Source organism: Serinus canaria, chromosome 2 (genome assembly GCF_022539315.1).
Source record: "Serinus canaria isolate serCan28SL12 chromosome 2, serCan2020, whole genome shotgun sequence".
Taxonomy (NCBI): domain Eukaryota; kingdom Metazoa; phylum Chordata; class Aves; order Passeriformes; family Fringillidae; genus Serinus; species Serinus canaria.
The window spans coordinates 38,280,759-38,304,934 of NC_066315.1; the positions used below are offsets into that span (position 1 = coordinate 38,280,759).

Consider the following 24,176-nt stretch of genomic DNA (forward strand, 5'->3'; position numbering starts at 1 on the left):
CTCAGCCTGCACAAACCAGTTTCACTGCTGGCCACGGCTGCAAGAGACAGAGTTCATTTCCTTTATTTTGTCTTGCCCAGTCTTTAACCAGCAGTAGCAGAGTAGCAGCGTGGAAAGCAGAATGTTTTTTTGTTCCTATGGTTCTTCATTGCTCAATAATTGTGCAATTACTGGCTTGAACGCTGTTGTGCTGAGACATGCTGTCCTTTCCAGGTAACATTCCGGACAAGGATCTACCACTGCAACATTAACAGCCAAGGTGTCATCTGCCTGGACATTTTAAAGGACAACTGGAGTCCAGCGTTAACCATTTCTAAAGTTCTCCTCTCCATCTGCTCCCTCCTCACAGACTGTAACCCCGGTAAGACAAATTAACTTTGATCTACTCATTCATTCGCCATTCACATTTGGTCAGCTCAGTAATGTCTAGTCAGTGGTTACTGGTTTACTGGTACCTACTGAAAAAAAACACAAAAAATTGTAAATTTTAGATGCTATTCATAAAAATAGTATAAAAAGAAAGCAGAATTCCAGAAGCGAATTCCACAACCATTCCAGAAGAGAATTCCACAACCATTGCTCAAGTGCAGTTTTAGTACTGGAGAAAAAAAATCTTTTAATTCAGAAAGTCTGATCAGTAGAAAATACCTTAGTATGCATAATTTGGATATTACAACCAGGATATTACCACCAAGAAATATTAATGAGTTAATAAATATTGAAAAGGAAAGCTTTCATTTAAATATGCTGATAATGTGGTCTCTGAAAAGAATATTAATAGCACAGACAATGATAGATGCCTAACGCAGACTCTACAAATAATGAAAATTAGTTTAAATGAGGTTTATTCAATATCTTGGACAGCCAGCATGGGTATTCAAAGCAAGCTGTCATTCTTATTAACTAGCATAGCACTTAACCTCTCCCCTCAGCTCTTTTAGATTTGTTTTATGCCATTGACCACTAGATCTGTAATTTCCACTTTCTCTTACCCTATTTACCAACACATAATTCTGACTGTAGCCTTGGAAAACCATAATATATAGAAATTACTAAAGAATCACTGAAGAAAAATTATGCGATATGTTTATATGTCATGAGGGTTGTTGATGTTTTTTTTTTTTTTATTACACACTTCATATTATTTTTAATTTGCCCAACGGGCTAAAAATTGCTTTGAAAAGGGCAGAATGTGAGATTCTGGCATAATCAGGGGCTGAATCAAAACCTGTAATAGAGCATTGAAATACTTCAAAACTCAAAATAAGGTGAGAACAGGCAAAAATGTGATTGACTGCTTTTATTTTTATGTGGGTTTGCTGCTGTATAGAGCATTGAAACCTGTGGTGCTCCTTTCAGCTGGGAGGTGGAGTGATAGAGTGTTACCATTTTAGGCACATTTATTTCAGGTGGATTGAATGCTCTCTGCTAACGTCTCTGAAAGATTGATTTCTGTTAGTGTGTGCCCAAAAATATGCAGAAGTGTCTGTAGGTAGTCAGGCCAGATAGATGACAGAAGTGAACAAAAACCAAATTAATATTTACTCATGTGTCTTAGAGACCAGATAAAGAGCTAGAGACACTGCAAAGCTGTGTAGGGGTTGAGAAATGGGCAGTGAATACATGCTCTCTCATAGGGATACAGATACTCTCTTTGGAGGGATACAGTCATCTTGAGAGCTGGACAGTTTCCAGCAGTGATTTGAAATTTAGAAATTCACTGCTAATGCCTTCTCAATCTTAAATCCTTACAGACACTGTCAAACAACAGTTTTAGCATATCAAGTGTGTAAGAGGAATACTGCAAACAATTATCCATACTGTATTACCATGTAAAAGTAGTTAACACACAAAAAATGGCAAGTTCTTTCATTTAGGCTCTTTTAGATAGCAGCCACAGGCATTGTCTTGAGCACAGTAAATAAAGCAATTTTATGACATTTCATTTTCAAATCTTCTCTTTAATTATGAAGTAGTTTTGGATATTTTCCCTGCTTCATGGTAAAATTTTCCCATTTTTTTGATGAATTAACACAAATTCTTAATTTGTATCCAAGTCTCACAAGGCACTTGTGGGGACGTATTTTTGAAGTGCTGAGTCATTTTTGCCTTCCTTGGTAATTGCCTGTTTCGTGTTAGATATTCTTTTATTTAAAAGTGAACTTTGAATGTTAGTGATGAACAGCAGAAGGCTTGCAGAAATTTACAAGTCCTTACTTTTCATCATATTGCCCAATATGATTTTTTCTGGTATTTCATCATTAAAAAAATATTGGTCACTTACCATCAGATGGATGGATGGATGGATGGATGGATGGGTGAGTGGGTAGGTGGGTGGATGGATGGATGGATGGATGGATGGATGGATGGATGGATGGATGGATGGATGGATGGATGGATGGATGGATGGATGGATGGATGGATGGATGGATGGATGGATGGATGGATGGATGGATGGATGGATGGATGGATGGATGGATGGATGGATGGATGGATGGATGGATGGATGGATGGATGGATGGATGGGTGGGTGCATGGATGGGCAGATGGATGGATGGATAGAAAGATATGTCACTGATACATATGCCATTGAAACATATCACATATATATACACATAAGTAGCTGCAGAAACATGCATATATATTTTTTACAGCTGGGAGTAATTTTCTAATCCCTCAGTCCTCTCTTCATCTAACTAGTCTGCCCCTTTCTAAAGGCAGAAATACAACAGGGGTCTCGATTTGATAAGCAACTTTGAACTCTTTTTTAACCATTCATCAGCCAGAAGCAGATCAGGTCAAATGGAAAGGCAACGTTGAATCTCCCACAAACGTAAACATGCAGGATGGGCAAGTCTTCCACCCTGGCCTCTGAAGCGAGGAATCAAGTATCAGTTACCCCCTACTCTTGCATTTATGCAAATCTTCATTAGAACAACAAATAGGAGTAAGAATGGCAGCTAATTTAGCCTCAGTCATACACAGTGATTAAACGGCGCTGAAGCACAGCTGCAGCTTCATTGGCGAGCGTGGCTATTCTTCTCCAGCAGGCTGAGCAAATGAAAAGAGGTATTTGCTCCTGCCGCTCCTGTCATTCACACAGTAATCTACAAAAGCCACAGAGAGTCTCTTCCCTCCCTGGTTATACATCACCACCCTTTGTTCCCTATCACTCCAGGCAGGAGCAAGTTTGTCCTTTTTAAACAGCTAATACAATCCTTTACTCATAAGCTGTCTCAGACCCTTCAGTCCTGATTATTATTAATTGTCTCTGTTTTGCTTGGCAGTATCAGCCACTAAACTGTGTTAATGAAAGGTCTGAATTTTGTAACAGCTGGCTGACTTTTCCATGGGGGGAGGGGGTGCCGTAGGGTTTGTGTGTGACTGAACACATGTGCATTATCTGGGAGTGCGAGAGAGACAAATGTATCAGAGGGATGGGAGAGATGGTGGGATGCACTAGCTCAGTCCAGGCATTAGCATTTTCCTTTGAGGTGGTACTCAAGGCAGCCACACACATCCCTTTCTACAAATCAGGGCTCCAGTCCTGTAAATACTTTGGCATGTGCATGAGCAACCCCACGAAACCTGATAGATACCTTCACCTGCATGAAACAGAGTGAGTGGGTGGGTGGGTGAGTGAGTGAGTGAGTGAGTGAGTGAGTGAGTGAGTGAGTGAGTGAGTGAGTGAGTGAGTGAGTGAGTGAGTGAGTGAGTGAATGTTTATAGGCTCTATGCTTGAGTACTGAAAATGCCTGCTTCCAGTGTTAGCTGCTAGGGCTGGCCTGTGTGGGCAGTTAGTCACTGCAGAGTAACTCCATGTGGACACTCCCCACTTTGAAAATGTATTAAGTTACAAAAACCTGTCGTGCTTGGACTAAAAGTCAGCTATACTTTAAGTGTTCAAGCAGAGCCTGGGGAGTGTAAATTTCCACACTGCCTTAATCTGAAGAGCTTTCAAGTGCAGCTGGCCATTGAGGTTTTGTGTTTTACTGAGTTTGAAGTGCTAAGCAAATTAATTATTTTTTATAGTTACAGAGCTGCTGATGCTGATCTAGGTTAGAATGTTTATTTTTCTCAGTTGATCATTGCCATCCTGGCCCTGCCAAACATTCTTGAGCCCCAAGAAAAATATCATTTGCAAATGCTTCAGAGAAAATAAATTGTAACACTGCAACACTTTTCTTTGCATGGCTTCCTTCTTCACATTCAAAATCTGAACTTGGCTGGCCTGATTATCCATGATGTCTGAACAGTCTTAACATCGAATCATGTCTGCTTAAAAACACCCAGCTAAGCCTTGATTAGAACATCAGAACAAAGCCTACCTCTCCCTCACACCAGCCTCTTCCTTTCTGGTGTCATCCTCTAGCTCTGGCTCCTTACCATTTTCCCCACATGCAAATTCCATGGGCAGTGGTGATTTTATCCCTCAGATGGCATTCTGGAAGCAAATGCTTTGCTGCTGCTCCTGGCCCTCTTCCCACGAGCTCCTGCGATGGGGATGTGCCAGGGGGTGCACACAGAGGAGGAGTGGCAGCCTGAGATGTGCCAGCCACGATATTGCTTTCCCACAAACATTGGGCTGAACATTTGGATGGCAGCTGTAGCCAAAGTAACTGCTAAAGGGCTCTACAGACCCTCACTTGCTTTGCTCTTTAGAAACCTCTGCTTGATTCCCAAGCTGAACTGACTCACAGGAATTTAATACCCACTGTTTTTAAGCGAGTCTTGTCCTATATCTTAAGTGACCATTTTTCTGTTTTTCACTTCTGGTGTACTAATTAAGAACCATCCTCCTCCCCTGTTGTCTTTATTTGATGCACACTACCAGACCTGTGTCTATGAGCCTCCTTCTGTAGAGAGGCTTTCTGTTCCCCTGCTCATCTTCACTGCACTCATCCTTCCTAAATGCTCCTGACTCTTGGAGTTCACTGGGGCATGAGGCACAGCTAGGCAGACTAACCTGCTCATCATCATCGTCATCCAGGTGGAAATATTTGCTGCTCCCTGTTGGATGTGCCTATCTCACTTGGCAGCCATACCAAAGGTTATTTCTATCATAGCCCTGTCATTTCCACTGTTTGTCTGCTTTTACCCAATTGAGTGAAATGGTGGAGAAAGGAAAAAGAGGAAAAGGAAAGAGGAAAAAGGAAAAAAAAAAAGGAAGAGAAAAAAAAAAAAAGAAAAAGCTTTTGCTAGAAAGGATGAAACCTCTGCATTATCCTCTGGCAAAAAATATGCTCAAAACACTGCCTGCAGTACCTGCTTCACTGGGGTCAGCACTAGTCAAGTTGGTTGCTCTGCTCTCAGATGCTTCAGTGACATATTATGAGTGTAAAGATGCTTGTCTGGTTACCTTTTAAACTCACCAGAAAGTGTGAGGCATTTAGTTTAGTTTGTTTGTCATCTGTAAAGTTTGCTGTGAACATAGTTTGAAGCATGCATGCCCTCACAATAAATGTACTTATGAGAGTCAATGAGTAGCACTACATTACTTTGGACAAGTAGCACTACATTACTTCAGTGTGAGACCCATCAATTTTTATAGTAGTTACAGTTTCACAGCACATCTGAAAAGTAGACTATTTATGTTAAAAAACTCTGCAACGTACATTATGGCTTTCAAATATATTGTACCCCAGTTGCAAGTAGATGTGCTGTTTTTTACAAGTACTGCCATGAATCATGAATTTACTGGATGGTTTCATACGTTGTTAACCCACATGAAGTAATGTGGCAGTGCATTTTAATGACTTACATTTATCTAAGCATAGATAAGCAAAGTCAAAGATCCTAAGGTTATGGGGATCTTTACGTGTCTCACTAAGGGACACCAGACATGCTTTTTAGCTTTATTCATATGAGTCATCCTTGCATTTTGCCTTTATCTTCCCTAGAAACCTCTTGTTTTTATCACAGAGTAGGTGTAATAAGCAATTTCGGATAACATGCTGTTGTTCTCTTTCTGCGGCAATTACAAGTTATCCATGTGGTTTGGCATGGTTTAGGTCTGCTGAAAGATACTAACACTCTTACATACACCTGCATGAAGGTTCTGATATTTAAAAAAAAAATTGGAGGTGGGATTCAGTTATTATATTATTCTTTTTCTTTTTTTCTTTTTTCTTTTTCCCTTTTTTTTCCCTTTATCATTTTCCTAAGGGTGTGCAAGGGTCTGTACTCTTGTTGCTGAGGGTATAAAATCCCAGTTCTGTCATCTTTTGCAGAAAAGGATTCAATAGTGTAATTTAATGCATACCTTTGATCCTCAATGGGATCTAAAACAGCACTTTGGAGAGTGATTTTTCAACATAATCTTAAAAGCTCTAAAAGCCTGAACAGTATTTGCCCTGCTACAAAGCTGCTGGAATTGCTGCTGTTACCAGAACCTCTGCAAAACACAAGTAGGTGGGGAGATTTAAGTCAGACAACGTGCAAGGGAAGGAACTGAATTAGTGATTTCTCAGCCCATTGCCCTTTCAGACAGCAGTGTACATTCTCCTTCTGCAATGCCACTGTCCTGTCCTGTGGCAGGTTTGCCTTCAGCAGCCATCCCAAATCCAGCTGTTGGAATTGCTCCACTCAGGGTTCATATCCCCAAGTGCAACACGGATAGATCTGCTATCTAGAAAGCTTTGAGCACCTCCACATTTTGAATTTGTGTTGGTATTTGGGAAACTTAAGTTTCATCTGAGTGTTTGTTCGTAGCAATTCCACAATCTCTACAAATCTGTGTAAGGTAATGACAGAAATACCTGGACTACCCAATATACAATGCAATACCCATGGAATTGTCTTCTGCACACCCCAGACAAAGGGGAGTAGGTTCACTTAAACCCTCTCAGGAAAGTGCATCTCCCACCAGGATCTGGAGTGAGGCTGCCAGTCTTTGATGCCCACTGACACACTCCATGCTCCTGACCCTGCTTTGGGTTGATCATCTCTGGCACAGGGGCATCAAGAGCCAGAATTGCCACAGCCTCTTAAAAACCAAGTGTATGTCAATGCATCAGGTTCCACAGGAATAGCTCTGCTTCTTCAGCCAGCAAAGCCCCAGTCATACCAGCATGCATTTTAATACACTAATAGATGTCCACTGTATCAATAAAAAAGATCTATTTTCAGAATTACTGTGATACTTGAAAACGCTTTCCCGTCAAAAAAAAAAAGAGTTTAAAATAAATCCAAGGCAGCTTAATAAAGGAAAATGTAACATAGCTGTAATAATAAAATCTGTTCCATGCTGGAGCATTTGGCTCAGAGCAGGAATTTGGCTGACTTGTGGTCACAGCTCTGCTATTTGGATTCCATGTTCCAACTTTAAAATAGCTACCCAGCCCTAGGTAATGAAGAACAGGTCTGTGCTCCTCACCACTCAGCAGCCTGGATGTATCTTCATTTTCTCTCCATTTCTCCATCTATATCAATCTAGCAGGAAGCATGTACCATGTTCCTCCTCATCTGGTGCTTCCCCATAGCAGAGGCTGCTTTCTGTCAGTGCTGGTTCACATCAGGTGCTCCTTCTGCAATTTTTAGACTTCCCAATTATCTTCTTTTCCCCTCACCCCCAGCTGTGAAGTGAATTTAGGAACTCTGGATGACAGCAAGTTCAAAGGATGAGCCACTTCTCATTTTCCTCATTCTTGTAATTTTTTTTCCTTAAAGCCATAATCTGCACGTTTTGCTACTATCAGAAGCTGCTTCAGAATCCAATCTGAATTTTTTTCTTTTTCATTAGACATCTTATCAGCTTTGTTCAGTTTATCAGAAAGGACTTCTAGGCTTTCTGTGCCTAAGTACATGCTGTTGTGGTTTCTAGGGAAATTTTGTTTCCTTTTTGAACATTTTTGTCAGGATATAGAAGACAGGAAAACTATAAGTACTCCTTATAAATACTCATTCTTTAATAATCCATATTTGAGTAGATTGGACAAATGTGATGAATATTCTGGAAAATGACTGAAATACTTTTAAGTTGGTAAAACAATATTAATTGTTTAAAAAAAAAAAAAAATTTGTCCCATTTTATGAGGCTGGCTAAGCCCTGCTACTTTGATTCTTTCCTGGCACCCACAGGCTACCAGGTGCAATGTCACAACATAGTGCTATCAGACATACAACAAAACAATCTCATTTTCCCATATATCCTTTTTGTAAGCAGCAGAGGGTCATGTAAACAATGAAATTGCTCTGTTGTCTGAGATTATTTATATTCTTTAGCTTGGAGCTGTTTTTTCCCCTTTTCTTCAGAGTTTGTATACTGTACTCTGTCAGGAAGTGGGCAGGTTTCTGGGCTGTTTCAGCACAATGGAAAATGCTTTCTTTGTATCTGAAGCAGGAAAATACTCTATGCCATGTCACTCAAGCATGGCAACGATTAACACGGAGTAAATGAAAGTTAAGGCAGCCAGGAGTCAGTTCAGGGAGTAATGGTTTTTGGTTTGTTCTGAGTTGCAACAGAACCTTTCTGTTCCTTTTTACATTTCTGATGTGAGTTGTCTCCAGAAGAGATGAGCTGGCTCAGGAGGCTCTGGCTCAGCAAAGACAAAGTGCAGTGTGGGGTTGCTCTGGTGCCTCAGTGCTGCTGGTTGGGGAGCAGAGCAAATGGGTGTTTGGCATAAATGACATCCTAAAAAGTTGTCCCAAGGGAGCATGAAAGGAAAATGCAGCATAAAACTGATGGGGTTTGTTCTGCTCTCAGTGTGTGCAGAATGACTTCATCAAAGATGGGGTTGTCTTGAGAAAAACATGAGCAAAGAGACCCCATCAATTGCAACGAAGTTCTTTTTGCAATAAAGTACTTGTGTGTCTATAAATACTGTATGTTCCCCTCCCTGCTCTGCAGAACCTGCTACATAGGTAAATTGACATATTTGGACTGATCATATCACAGAATCTAAGCTGATATTTACAAATTCGTGGTAGTTCATCAGTGCTTTCTCTTTCCATTCATTTTAAAAGATACTTTGCTACGCCAGTTATGTTGTAGTGTGCATACAATACTAACTTCTATTCCATAGTTTGAATCACAGCTTCTCATATTCTCAGCTGAACACACAGTACCAATATGTTAAAGGCATTTAGGCACCTAAAGCTGCTGGCTGACAGCTGTCAGGGTTTTCAGTACTTCCCATGGGATTTACACATCTGAAGTCTCACTAGGAGCCTCTCAGCACTGCCAGGAAGAGACTTGCTATACATCTGGTCTTTAAATATTTGCAGACACATACACCTATATATCTTCAACTCTGTGGACAGGATCTATAAACACAGTGTTAAACAGATGTAAATGCAAGAAATGCAGCAGCACGTTATGAAAATTGCGTATAGATATGCATTGAAATAGAATTAATTTCCTTTGCCATGAAAAGCTGATGAAACTGTTACAAGATTTGTTCTTATCAGTTGACTAAGTCCCCTCAACATGAACTCATGACTGTGGGGATTATTATAACAGCAGGGAAAACATTTGTGAACTGTCATCCCTTTAGTAGTTCTCAGGAAAATATGTCTTGGAATATCTCCTAATTATGTGTGCAGGGGGAGGAGGCTTGGATCAGGATTACTATTGATGTTGGCCTAAATCATTGCTCTTTTCAGTTGCACTTTGACAACACCTTATGGGTAGAAGACCATTATTTGTGAGCATAGAGGCATTTAGTGTGTTTAGATTTAGGCTATTCAAAGCTCACAAGACTTCATTAAAAAGATTATAGAAGTAAGATTGTTTAGAAATACTTCATTTTAAACCCCCCATTATGGTTTCAGAAGTCTGCAGTCTGTTTAATTTTTTTTTTAGTCTGAAAAATGTCTGGAAATATTTACATGAGAAAATTGGAGGGTTTATGTAATTTAGAAAGCGAATGGTAGAGATTATTTTTAAAAATAAAATCTGGATTTTGTGGTATCCAAGGCATGATGCAGTCATTAGCTATAGCTCCAGATGCCAGTCACAGACACACTTACCCTGTTCCTTTTTTTTTTTTTTTTTTTTTTTTTGATTTATCTGGAGCTCTGCAAAGAATAATGAGTAGAAGGAGTACAGTCACTCTCTAGCAGAAGACCAGTGCTACTCATTGAGTCAGGTACATTGCCTGCAACTGCTCATCCCTCAGTGGTTCAGAGACAAGTGTAAAAATCCCTCAAAGCACTTTTCTCACACAGTAATTCACAGGAGAGGAAATTCCCTCTTAGCCACAGCTAACAGATTATGTGCTGAAGTGTGACCTTCATGCTTTTCAATGGTAGCACAGGTGGTGCATGGCTACCAAGTTTTCTAATTGTATTTGAGTTTCCTAAATCACCTTCTGGTATTCCTGCACTATAATTTTTGTGTGTGCTTAACAAGTTGATGTATGAAACATCTCCTTCTTTTAACTTTTGCTAAATGTGGTGGGGTTTTGTTTGTGTTCCTTTCTTGCCATGGAAAAGATACACAAGACCACTTTTTTTCTTTTTTAATCTTCTTTACCGAATTACCTGTCACATCTTATTTTGTGGATTTTTTCCATCTCAAATAAATCACCTTAGATTTCAACCATTCCTTAAATGGAAAAGCTTTGACCATGCTATTAATGATTGCTTGTCCTTTTCAATAATGTTTCTGCTCCTAATTTGTTTTTGCTTAGGGAGATGTGAGAAAAATTGAACTTCAGACATAATAATGCCAAACCATCAGTTTATTAAGTGTCATCTGATTAAATCAGAGATTGACTAAAATCCAAATCAGTAAAAAGGCTTTGTACATCTGTGACAAGAAATAAATGTAAAGGGATGTAACTGGCACTCATAAGAAAAAAGTCTTGTCACAACACTTAACTGTTCCTCATTTTTATTATTCCTCAGAAAGGGTTTCTAAAACATCTAAAATACAATCTTATCACAAAATGGAACTAAAGCTGGAAAAATATACACCTGGCTTTTGGGGTTGGGTTTTTTACATGAAACTTATAGAAGCTATATGATAAATATACATACCGGGCTTTTAAAAGTTGGCTCATTTCTGCTCAAGAAGTTTTTGCACAGAGTTTCTTTAAGCTGAGGCTCGACCATCATTAAATTAAAAGTCCTTGAGAAAATGCATGAGTGATGGATGCTGCAAATATGAAAGGTTACAATTCATTTTCTTTCCAATAAACATATGTAATTTAAAATACTACCAATGGAGGTTTCCTATGCCCATTAGCTCAGAGAGAAGACAGGTACTCTAGAGCATACACGTAATAAATCTTTGTGTGAACCAAGACCAAAATAAGTCACAAGCATTAAATGTTTTGCAATGTGAAGTATTTAAATACAGCTCTTTGTTATTTCTCATATGTAAAATAGAGATTTCTAGCTTAATTTCAATGAGTTCCAAGGTAAAAAGTAAACTGCCTTTTAAAATACACTCTAATATTTTACAGTCACTAAATATTTTTTTCTATGTTTCATGTAAGTTTTGTCTGCCAATACAGACATGTCTTTAATCACATTGGAATCTTTTTTTTTTCTTTTTTTTTTAATGAGGTAGATACTTCACTTGCAAGTTTAACCCATTCTACTGAATATATTTTTCTCACTAATATAACTGTGTATATTTAAGGGAAAAATATATTAAAACTAGAAAATTAATAAATTTAGATATCACATTCTAATTTCACAGTACTTTAATCATTATTCCCAGTCAGTAAAAATAGCTCAGCTCTCAGATGGGTAAACTGGCATCAGTCCTGCTGAGCTTTTACACTCCAGATTTTTCATTTAGACTTTGTTCCATTTTTCTAAGTGGGGGTTTGTTTTGTGCGTTTGTTGATTTTCTTTTTCCCTGTGTACCTTTTTTAAAGTGAAGGCAAGGACAGATTTTCAAATTTCTTGCCATACGTTTCCAACTGCCTAAGAACCACCCTCAGGACCCTAATTAGCACAACTATTTTTAAGACTGATTTTTCCTGTTCCTAAAATACATTTATTTTTGTTTCACCATAGAAATCACACTGCTTCACATTCTTTAAGCTCCTGAAAGGAAGCCTGCTACATTTGGCTAACAGATTCCCAATAAGAATGTAGAGTCAGTCCTGAAAAGCAAAATTTATAAGCCTGGATCTGTTAGCTATTAAATCATTTAGTCTCTCACTTTCTTGCATAAGATTTCAGAAATTAGTATTCCTGAGTCATTCAGATTCTGCCTTCAGAGATGATTTACACCGCTGCAAGACACGTCTCTCGTATTTTGCATGGCTAATTTTCTACTTTATTCAGCAGGGGAGGAGGAAACAGTTGTTTGTTTTTTACAATTCTGCAGATCTATCAAAGGCAACAAATAAAACAAATTATATGCAGTGTGGGTTTCAGAATCCCTATTTTCACAGCAAATTAAGTTCAGGTGCGTTAGTTGGAGTTGTAGACAGCTACTTAAATAGCAAAATATGTGGTGCAATTGTCCCAAATTTAAGGATGGGCTGTACTGTAGGATTTCATATTCATGTGGGATACAGAAATAGAGCTTTGATTAGTAAATTGTTTGTAGAATTTTGCATCTGTACAAGGCTTCGAAAGTGGAGTGGAGCATTTACAGCTCCAAGATGAATTTGATTTCAGAAAATTCTCAGGGGCTGGAATCCTCATTGCTTGGTTTTTTTATATTGATTAGATAAAGTGGCTGTTTAAAGTGGCATGAAAGTAGAACTTACTGTAAGACATAATATTATACTAGCAGAAGGAATTCCTTAATGACCTTCTGTGTCTTTTTCATCTCTACCTTGTGTAGCTTGTTTCTACAGCTCAGTCTCAGAACTCTTTATGCCAATGCCTGAAATCATTTTGCAAAGTGATTATCATTTAGTCAGGCAAGCCACTGGAGTCAATGTGACCTCTCAGGTGGGAAAGATAAGATTTCCAAATCAAGTTATTTTAACTGTTACTAAATAAGAAATTATTGCTGTAAAATACCACAAATTCAGTCTTTTTTCAGTGTTGCCATGTAAGTTCATTGCAACTAATCTAGGAGTAAAACTTGCCTACATGATGAGTGCTACTTATTTTGTCTACCCTGTTTTTTCCTTCTAGTCCTATTAGAACCTGTTCATAGTTAGGCATAATTATACTCATGTTCTGAAGTTAATCTAGAAGTGGATAGTTGGTTGCTAAACTGGGGTCATTTTCTCACTCACCTGCTGATTCCCCAGTCCTTACCTGGATGGATAGGGAATGGAGAGGCACAGCTGCTTTTGTGTTATTGGGTAAGAGGTGTGCTCATGCAAGGCACACCTAAGTTCCTATTCCTGTTCCAATGGATGTTCAACCTGCCAAGGGATTTCAGGCCTTGGGCTATGAATGAGTTTCATTTAGTAGGCCTTTAGAAGGGATAAAAATCTGCACTAAGCTCACCTTTTGTAAATAAAGGCCTCTTTTGACATTTTTATGGTATTCTTAATAGCAGTTTAGGATTTAAATTTGACAAATTAATAATGAGGTTTGGATTTAAATTTGACAAATTAATGATGAGATTTAATCGGACGAGAAGGGGAAAATCAGATTAAACCAAAATGAGCAGCATTCATAGTGCATGTAGGCTTTTCTATTTTCTGAGGATGAATTGCAATAAAAGTATAAAGGGATAGATTCAAGAGCAGGATTCAGATGACTCCTGCATCTGACCTAAAATGGGTATGTTTAAGTTGAAGATTTTTAATATTGCTCATATTCATACACTCTTTTAAGAGTGAAAATGGCTTTAGGACTCATTTTTCTCTTAGTGTCTAAAAGCCTCGGTGTCTAAAAGACCAGACCATGCAGTAACACCTCCTCCCCTCCTATCCTCTGCAAGTCCACATAGCAAGTGGATCCTATAGGACCTCCTGGTTTTCTTGCAGAGCAATCTGCCTTTGGTACAGGTGATTATAGGATATCTAACCCCTCACAAAGCATGGTCACAGAGAATAGCTTTACCCTCAGTGGCTTAGGGGTTAAACTGTTTCCTCAGGATGTGTAAGACCCATAGGTCAATCCTTTGCCTGGAGGAGGTGATTAGTGGGAAATGAGGAGAGACAAATCCAGAGGAAAACTGGTTCCACTATTTTTAGATGGAAGAAATGCCAAACACACCAGCATTCCTACAGAATGCTATCCCGAGCTGTCCCTCTCTTAGTGAGTCTTCAGACACATGAAAAAAATCGCATCCACAGCGCTTTTCTGGAAATGCACTTATGACCCTATGGATAAAAGCCAGTTTAATTATGGGTCTTAGCATTTTGGTTGCTTGACAACATGTTGAGATCCGAGGGCTGTGATTTTCTTATTATCCGCTCACAGCCATCTTCCACAAGGTAAATGCATATTGCTGTAGCTTCTTCAAATTTTATCAAACCACATGCCATGTAATGCCTTTCAAATTAAGTTCTACAGTTACGAACACCATTTTATTAATTTTTTTTTCCTAATAGCAACGACTGCTTCCCAATTGAGTAAGTTATTATGAACAGACACGTTGCTAATGTATCTGTGCTTTTAATATTGAGACGCATCCAAGCATCAAAGTGAAGTGTGTTATTTTAGAATTTTAATTGTTCCAGCATACTGGCACATCTAATAGGTGCATGTTCTTCCTTAATTAAAGACAACTCTTCAAGATCAGTACACTGTGCCTCGCTGATCCATGATTGCCTCAGCTAACTCCCAGTCAGCCAGTAAAGTTTATAGAAATCCTGCTAAAAACTGAAGACTGAAAAAAAAATCTTTCTCTTTAAACAAGAATGATTTCCCTTGGCAAGATACAGAGATGAATCACTGCCAACACTTTCCTTTAAGAGCTGCGTTAATAAAATTGGGCCAGATAATACTCCTTATTTCTGAAACATCTTTTTCTTAGGCAGCCTCATATTTCACACAGGTCTGTGGTAGGTAGCCTGACAGCAATCAAACACAAGTCTAGAGAGAGGAATGAATTTCTCCCTCCATGCTTACAAAATGGATATTTTAGTAAATGGATGTTTCCTAAACTAGATGTGCAGAGCTCTTTTATTTTTGAAGATAGGTAACATTTTTTTCTCCAGACAATAGTTTGGACATCGTAATCGAGTCACGTATGCCTTAATATTTGTGTAACTGCAATCATTGTGCAAACTTAACAGAAGTCAAATGCATTTCTGGCAATTCTACAGAGCTCAATATTTAGAGTCAAGTCATGGATGGCAGCCTTTTTTGTGACGTACATCTGTACAGCCACATTTATGAAGGTATCTAGATACCTTGCCTGGGTGATGGAAAAGCTTTAGTCCAGCTTTCCAGATGGGAAGCTAAGGCACCACTGTAAGATCACTTGATTTTCTTTCTATATATATTAGAATGTTTCTATTGAATGTTGAGAAGTGAGGAGACAAATCTGTAAAACTAGTTCTTGAAATGAGAATAATATAATGAGACTTCATTATATGCCATATTGTATGGTTTCTACTGTGAACTGTAATTTCTAAAATTGATATTAGCTTCACTGACTTTTTCCTAGTAGAAATTTGATCTTTCTAGAATGTGCTCCTTTCTCCTCTAGTGACGACCATTGTTCCTTGCTGAAAAAACTAATTTTATTTGTTCTCTTTTTGTAATACAGCGTTCATTGATCACTTTATCGTTCTTCTGTATTGCTTTCAACGAGCCCCGCAGATGGTTAAATACGTTGTATGTGGACAGTTGAAACTGTGATTTTGTGAAAGTCAGGAATAAATTGTAGTTCAGCTTGTAGGCTGTGTAAAGCAATTCAGAGCCCTGCTACCCCCCTTTGTTCTGCCTTGAATCACGCTGTTGTTCCAGTTTGTGCGCGTGTGTTGATCAGGCTCCCGACCGCGAGCTCGTTTTATTGCTGCACAAACAGGGATTAGCGCTGCCGCGCTCCTTTTCACTCGTGCCCTGGGTTTGAGCACTCTTTTCAAAGGTGAAAGGTTAGTGCAGTAATTCAGTGGGCCACTTCACCTGTCTCTGCCCCCAAAGAATTACTAAGTCTGTGCGTTATTATTAATGATAGCAAAAGAGAGCAACACTGCTGCTCTAAGATCACTGAAGGATGCTGTGATGCATTTCACATACCTCATTTCCTACATCAAGACCCACAGTATCCTTGACACGGTCTTCTAGGAGTTCACTGAGTTTGAAACAGGTGATATGTGGCTAACTATGAAAACTTCCCGAGGCAAAGTGACACAATAAATAAAATTACTCACAAACAATTCATCTTCTCTTAATCCCTTCCTCTTGGAGTACTAAATTGTTCTGTGACATATTTGGTATAGCATGTCTCACACTGCCTTTGCAGTTTTCACTGACGTGTCTTTTTATAACACTAACCTGGATACCACTGAAAACAATGTAAGTATAATAGCATATTAAATAATTTTTAAATTAAGAGTGGTTTCAGTGTGAATCAAACTGTCACCATTTGCTGTTAAGAAAACTGGTGTTTCGGTGAAGTGTTAGTTTCCGTGCTTGTCCCAGCCCTAACTTTAATTTTTATTTTCTTTTAGTTTGCCTTTTGGGTCTTAAAGATTGGTAATTGTACCAACAAAAAATTGGACTCAGAAGTCTTGGCTTTAGCTGCAAGCCAATATAGGAATATATTCTGTCCTGCACTGCTATTTGCAATGAAAGCACCAAACAAAATGTAGCTACTGAAAATATGAACTTTTATTCTGGGAAGGTTTGGTTTTGGGGTAACCAATCCTGCCTGTACTGCTGTACAAAGATAACTCCAATGCAGGTATCCTGTAGATAACATAGAGAGCACATTGACTTTTCCTTAAAAAAAAGAGCTCAAGCACTCCACATTTTTTTTCACTGAAAAATAAATACAGCATAATATCTCGTAAGAGAGGCTGTCCTAAAGGAAACAAACAAAAAAAAAGTAGTATTCCTTAAACCAAAAACTCTTCTAAATGTGTAACTGAAGTTAAAACAACTAGAAAATTACTTGTTTCATGTCACACATCCTGTCCAAAGAATAGGAAACATTTAATTTTTGCTGACTGCTGTTTCGGTACGGGTAGTTCTGTAGAGCCTCTCAACAGGGTGCTCTCACAGCTATGAGCATGGAGTCATTTAGTTCAGGAGAAGGAATAAGACCTTTCAAATTACATCTAACCTTTGAAAATTCTTCCACTTTTATTCTGTTCTTCAGCTGGAGCCCAACTCTTTACAGCCTGATACAGGGCTGAATCTAAACCTGGACCAAGAAAAAAAGTGCATTCTAAATATTTGGCTGAAGAAACTATGAGATTTTTACAGGTCTGTGGTTTTTTTAGGTTTTAAGGTACTCCAGAAATCTTCTGAGAACCCACTCATGGTGATGTAATAACTGGCTCCATCAGCTGTTCTCTATTAAAACTGCAAAATACTGCAATGGAAATAAAATTCTACTTTATAAAAGCTCATAAAAACATATAAAATGCATACAAACACCATAATGTACATTTTAAGTCTAAATGTGTGTCTCTTTAACCATGTTGGCATTACAGATTGGAATTTCATTGCATATTGTGTGGTTGATGGGGAAGGCACACTGAAATCAAGCTGTTAAACACACCATCTCCGTTTTTTATTTCACTAGAGTATGTTTGCTGTATTTTTAAAAGAGCATTGCAAAGCCCAGGAGATGAATTCTGCTCTGAAATTGCTATTTGCTGACATAGAAATAGCTGTAAAAATACAAGCTGAGAAAAATACAGTGTAGCAATATATTTTCATTTATTTGGGGGGAAAGTAGTTTTTAAGGAAGAATTATAGTCTGCCTTCTGAATGATAAAGCAGTTTAACTAGCATTAAACACAGCTGAAATTTTGTAATGGCCAAACCTCAGCTCATCCAAATCCCCAATAGCATTAACTCCCCAGAACTGAACTGTAAATTTGATTAGCCTTACAATAGACATGAGACACAAATGTTCTTCCTTATGCAGTCATATTCAGTGGCTGCAAAAGAAGATGACAAGGTATTGTGGAGCAGTGCATCCAACTTTTTAAGCTAGGGACAAGCTCCAGCTCACCCAGCTTTCAAAATCACATAAATACAGGGCAATTTCATGAATTCTAATATAACATGAGGATTACATATGGTGAGGTGAGGAGGGATTTAGCTGCTGCAGTCTTCCTATAAATCATCCAGGTTTTTTTCATAGTGTAGTTCTTTAGATTGACATTTTCCTTGTAAACTGCATTGCTGAACCACAGCTATGGACATAGCTTCTGTCCTTGCCTGTATAGTACAGTGCCTTTTATATATATTTTTGTTACTCATGCACTGTCCTCTGATGTGAAATTTGATCCTGTAATTCCTGGTGTATTAATATTTTGCATGGAGTTAATCAGAGTATAGTATAAAAATGTCCTTTACACAAAGGTTATGGAGGCATCCCAGGGTGGGGTTTTAGAAGGAATTGTAAATAACAAGGCCTAAAGATTTCTGGGTCCAGAGTTGGAGCAGCTCCTCCAGGCTGGCCACAGCCACCAGCACCCCAAAGGCTGGGAAGCCCATTCCTGCCCACAGGAAGGTAAGGAGCTGTGCACAGAGGGTGCCATCCCAGCTCTCAAGCCAGCCACCACACATCTGGTGATCTCCTGCCCGGCCATGAGTTGCACAGATATGCTTTTTCATTTACTTATTGTGGGCTTATCTTAATTTCTTTCACAAGATTGTTTCAGCAACACATTCTTGGCATAGCTTTGTACTCTTATCCCCTGGTAATTGTTGTCATTTTGACACAATCCTGTTTAGAGTAAAATTCTGAAATCAACCCTGATTCATTGATGAATCATGCTACTTCTTTAAGGAAAAAAAAAACATTAAAAACTAGAGCAGTTGACTAGTTGTAGAAACAAATTTCTAGCATCAAGATTAAAACCACAGATATATACAAATGGAAAATAAGAAAGCTTTCTGGTAGTGGGAAATGGAAACAGAAGAAGAATGTTGTAATGAATTTTGAGATCCACTTTTCCTTTTCATCTTTTAATTAGATAGTTTGTGCAGTGGTTGTTTTATAAATACATATTTGGCCCTTCTAATGGGTATTTCACAATAACCCTTAAGCAGTGCAGCCCAGCTGAGCACCAGGTGGTGCTCAGCCATGTGCTTCATAGCACAGGGGGGTAAATGGGGACCATTGTTTCTTCCTCATACTTGGTATTTTGTAGGATTTCTTCCTCATACTTGATATTTTGTAAGACTTGAGCACTATAACAAAGGCTTGTGCATGTCGGGAGTTTAATCTTTTAATTGTTTTGATTAAGATGCTTCAATTTATCTTGTAATCTCTGTGTTACGCCAGTCACGGTGAATTACGCAGCAGTGGTGACTCGTGACGTGTTGAGAGATGTGTCCCCTTGGACCTGCTGGCTGGAGCTGCCCCCACGGCTGCAGGGAGAGACCAGTGGCATTTCTGGAGCTCACCCTCTCTCCTTACATCCTGTGGCACAAATGCAGCATGCTGCTTCAAATTGGCCACCGCGCCCCTGCTTGGGTGGCTCTGGGCTGAAGTTTACATTTCCCTCCTCGCCAGCTGTCCTGTCTTCCCAAACAAAGCAGTTGTGCCTCCTGATGGCTGTATGACTTCACAGCAACTGCTAAAATAGGCCAGTTCTTCAAGCACCTATTAAAGTGTCCTTTTTAAAGTCCTCATACACATTTACATGTGACAAACCTCCAGACCCCCTGAGAGAGATGTGAAATAGCTGAGCCTCGCTGCCAGTAACTGTTTTTCTATTCCTTGAGATAAAATCCTTGCTCTCAAATGAGCAAGTGGCTTTCCCAAACTGTGGGTTTGGTTTTTTATTCAATATTGTTATAACCAACAAAACACACAGCCAAACTGAAAAAATCAATGTCATTTGCTGTAATTACTGAAAGTACCTTTTAGTGGCGTTCGCTTTGCAGCTGGCTGTGGGTGCAGCTGGTCCTGCTCATGCTACAGCAAGCAAGGACCTCTCTTTGCTTCCACAGTCCTGCTTCGTACAGGCAGACACCAGTGGAGGGAAGCACTGGCCTGGGGGAAGCACCTGAGATGATTATTAGTTGATTCTCAGGTCACTCAGCAGGAATTTACACACCTAAAACCAAAGCTTTGTAGAACTCAGACGAGGCCGTCACCTCCACTTTTTCAGCTGCCAAACAAAACTCTGCAGAGACAAAGGCTTAAACACACGGATGAATCACCAGCCCAGTTCTTTACATTACTGGACTTGAACAGATTTCCACACCTTACCAAGAATGCCTTCCACTGATTCTGTCACCCCAGAGGAAAGGAAACACTGTCCCATGCTGGAAGGAGTTTGGGGGAAGAGCCTGTACCTTCCAAAGCCTTGTAAAGATGCATGGTTTTGAAATACTTTCTTGCTCCTAAAAGGAGATACAGAGGAAACCCCATACTAGGAAACCAAACATTCTAATTATCATCGAGGTTTGGGGATGATGATGTGATCCTCAGTAGCCTTGCAGTATATCAAGGAAATCAATTTACAGCTCCCAATGTGACATTCATGCTTTTGCAGAAACATTCATTCTGCACATGAAAAAAACTTCCAGACTTGAACTAAATAAACCTTTACTACAGCACATCACTGTTCTCTGACTTATACAAGGTTTTATAAAGATCTCAGAGGCATCACTTTAAATACACACTAAACCTCAATAAGAACTTGCCACATTCCAGATGGTAATGCTGTGATATTCCTGCAACCCTTCCCAGCCAGATGCCTCAGGCCAAACCCCACCTTCCCCTACAAGCATGAAAAGCAGGATATACTTCAAATTTTGCTTCAAAGATTCAAGTTCAACCTTTGGTCTCCATTTCTCCACAAGTCCGTGGAAGTGTTTCTTTGCACAGGAGCCTTGTGTCCAAGGAGGATGTGGGAATTTGCAGCAGTACTCTCAGGCTCATCCCCAAGCTGCCATTACACTATGACAAGGTTTCCTTGTTGCTGTTTAGGGAAATCTTTTGCGAAGAGAAATGTTGCCCTTTCCTATTGCTCAGGTTCCCCATTTACCCTGCAGTGCTTCTCAAACCTCATTCCAGCCACAAATAACTTTTTGCTACTTTAGAGCCTGTAGGCTGTTAACCTCCTGTTTGCACAGGACAAAATCCCTCAGATAATCCCCTGTACAGTTTCTCTTCCTGGCTGTGGCCAGGATATACAGGTGATATACTTTCCAGTCTACAACTTTTAAATTTTATCTTAGACCAGATACTCTTCTTTTACACACATGCATGTAAAAATAATCCAGTCCAGGCCTCAGTGGCCTCCTCTGGAAATACTGAGATATTGAAGGTGAGCACAGGCAGTAAGTGTTTGCAGGACTGAGACTACAGGGACTCGGTACTCTGCAGTCACAGTGATAACTTGTCTTGCTAATTTAGAAGGTACAAACTTAACATTCAAATCACAGGCTCTTCCTGAAAGTGCAGGTGATGCATGGAAAGCAAAAGAATTTTTTTTTAGTAGATATTACTCACTAATATTCTCTAATTACTCTCTATTTCTCATTAATATTCGGTAAGATTGGCAGTCAGGCAATCAAATGATTTTTGGCTGAGTCAATGTGTTTCCCCTATCAGAAACTCTTATCATCAACAACCAAACAAAAAAGCCCAGACTTATTCTGCTTGACAGAAGGCCTGGCATCTCGTCCCAGGAATTTCCATGGTTAACAGTGCAAGCACCACACTCAGATTACAAATGTACCAAGAAAGCCAGTGCTCAGATTGTTCAGTGGCACCATCTTCAGACAGCAGCAAAGCTGATGAATACCTGGCTTTCACAAGAAGTCATCTTCGTCTGTCCTAAGTCAGGAAAAAGTGTGGTATCCGTGCCTCTGGACATGCATGGTACAATGTCAGAACATTTACTGTCGCAGCAGAATGTGTTCCTCTCAAAATAAGGGGGAAAATATAAATTTTGTCTGCTTAAAATAAGAAAAAATGTTGTCTGAAAAAGAGGAAAGTTGATGAAATACAGTCATTTGTGGGAATGTCTTGTGTTGGGTTGTTTTATTTAGGGGACTGATTGGTTTTGATTAATTATTTGTGAAGTAATTCGTAGATCCAGACCATATCATGCAGCATTCTGGCCATAGGAATGCTCAGAAAGATCCCATAAATTAAATTTTAAAATCCCACGATTTGGAATTGACTTCTGTTGCTTTGAAAATAGTACTTGCTGCCCTAATTCCTTACATTTCTTTATGCTTTGAAACTAAGAGTATATTAAAGAAAATGAAACAACATTCAACCCGATAACAGAATTAGAGCTCATCTTCTTCTTAGGTGAGAATATGAATAGCTTGTGGGAGTTCTAATACCATAAATAAATTACATCACCTGAAGGTGAGTTTTAGCTCAAAATAAAACTATCAGAACATTTTTTTTGTGAGGTAGAACTTTGGAAAATTGTTTCAGTTACGTGTTTACGAGACATGTCTAGCTAATTGCCATCCATCTCACCTTCATCTCCTTCCTTCCCTGCTTTGCAAACGAAACTGGTGTGTGTAGGCACCTTGTTAGACCCAAGAGAACCGAAGGAATGCGGATCTAAAAATATCTTTTCGGTCCTCGCGGGGCTGACGCGCATTTCACGGCTTGTGTTTCCTTTTCAGCTGACCCCCTGGTTGGAAGCATTGCCACTCAGTACATGACTAACAGAGCAGAGCACGACAGAATGGCCAGACAGTGGACCAAGCGATACGCCACATAGGAACCTCCTCTAGGATTTGCTGGACCTGTGCAAGCACATTCACTAAGTGCATCAATAGCCCTTCCCTTCATTCTTATTTTTTATTAAATCTTGAACCATTTTGTGACAAAAGGTTGTCCTTACTTCCTTTTTTTTTTTTTTTTTTTTTTGTTTCATTTTGGTTTATTTTTATTTGTTCTGGGTTTTTTTTGTTCTGTTAACTTGAAAGTTGTTTCCCTCAAATGTAGACAGGGAATTTTGGTTATCAGTGCAAAGAATGTTGGATCTGTAATAGTATAGAGCTTTATCAGAAAGCTTTGTATTAATGTGTGGGGTTGGTTTTTTTTTTTTTCTTTCATGTGGTTTTGGGGAAAACAAACAAATTCAGAATTATATCTCATTTCTACTTAAATGTAGTGCTTAGGGTTATTTTTTTGTACTGAAGTCTTTAATGGTGGGTGCATGCTACTGGGAACAAGTTTTGTATAAAAGCTTAAAATCAAGAATCACTGTGCATTACTAAGACTGTGTTTATCACTAGCCTTCTGTTTCCCACACAAAAGGCTACTGCATTGAACAAATTAATATGTATTTTGATTTACCTAAAAAACAAAAAAAAAAAGTGCTTGTAAATTTCTTAGGGACCTGCCACTTTTGACTGTGGATCAGTTGATGTACACTTGTATTATTAAAGCACTCAATAAAACACTGTGGCTGATAAATGCACTTCTTGCAGGACGGTGCTTTTGCGTTTATGCAGCTTAGGCTGCTTAGTCCTCACATAATACAACTGCAGGTTAAAAAACTGGTTTTAGACCTGAACTATTCACTTCTTCTCAACAATGCATTTCTTAACTTAGACTTCTTCATTGTGTCTTTCTTCATATACAAACACCTTCCAAGTTTCAAGGCCTTTCTTTCATATGTCTGTGCTCAGCCTTGCTATTCAGAAGCCTCTTGCTGCATCTTTTACGCTGTGGCTTCACTATATCCATCTTGTTACATTTAAAATAGTTGGCAATAAAAATAGCCTTGCAGTGAAAGCAGAATATTGATGTTGATTTTATACAGCAGGCCTCATTTTGCCTTTCTCCAAGCTCTTTGACTGTAAAAGCAACTGTTATTTAAAAAAAAATGAATGAAGGTTTCGATGGGAAAATTGAGCCCACTGCACCAATCATTCCCAGCACATTCAATGATAAGGGTATTTCTATTCAGATTTGACCTTCAGGCTAATTTTAGATATGCAGCCATGGAGGGAAAACTTCTCCTTGGCTAAGGAAATGTGTGGGTGTTGTGATTTAGAAAATATATGCTGTGATGCTGATAGCTGAATGTTCTTTGTGTTGCAAGGCCTATTGGAAAATCCCTGTCTCATATAATTAAATGTTACAGATGCTATATACAGTGCTTGCTTGCCCTCCCCCCTCTCTCCTTGCCTCTTATGTTTAAAGAAGATCTTATCTTAAAGAAGATACATTACAGCGG

At 39.0% G+C, this 24,176-nt stretch overlaps 1 protein-coding gene across 2 annotated transcripts in view; it reads left to right on the forward strand.

The window, feature by feature from the left end:
- UBE2E2 (ubiquitin conjugating enzyme E2 E2) overlaps positions 1 to 23,414 on the forward strand; it is a 202,115-nt gene extending 178,701 nt beyond the window's left edge. For both annotated transcript variants that reach the window (XM_009086111.3, XM_018909592.3), the window contains exons 5-6: positions 214 to 361; positions 22,612 to 23,414. In XM_009086111.3, the coding sequence (XP_009084359.1) occupies positions 214 to 361; positions 22,612 to 22,709 (246 nt within the window). In that variant the 3' untranslated portion in view covers positions 22,710 to 23,414. The remainder of the gene's footprint in view (positions 1 to 213; positions 362 to 22,611) is intronic.
- Positions 23,415 to 24,176: the final 762 nt, after the last annotated feature.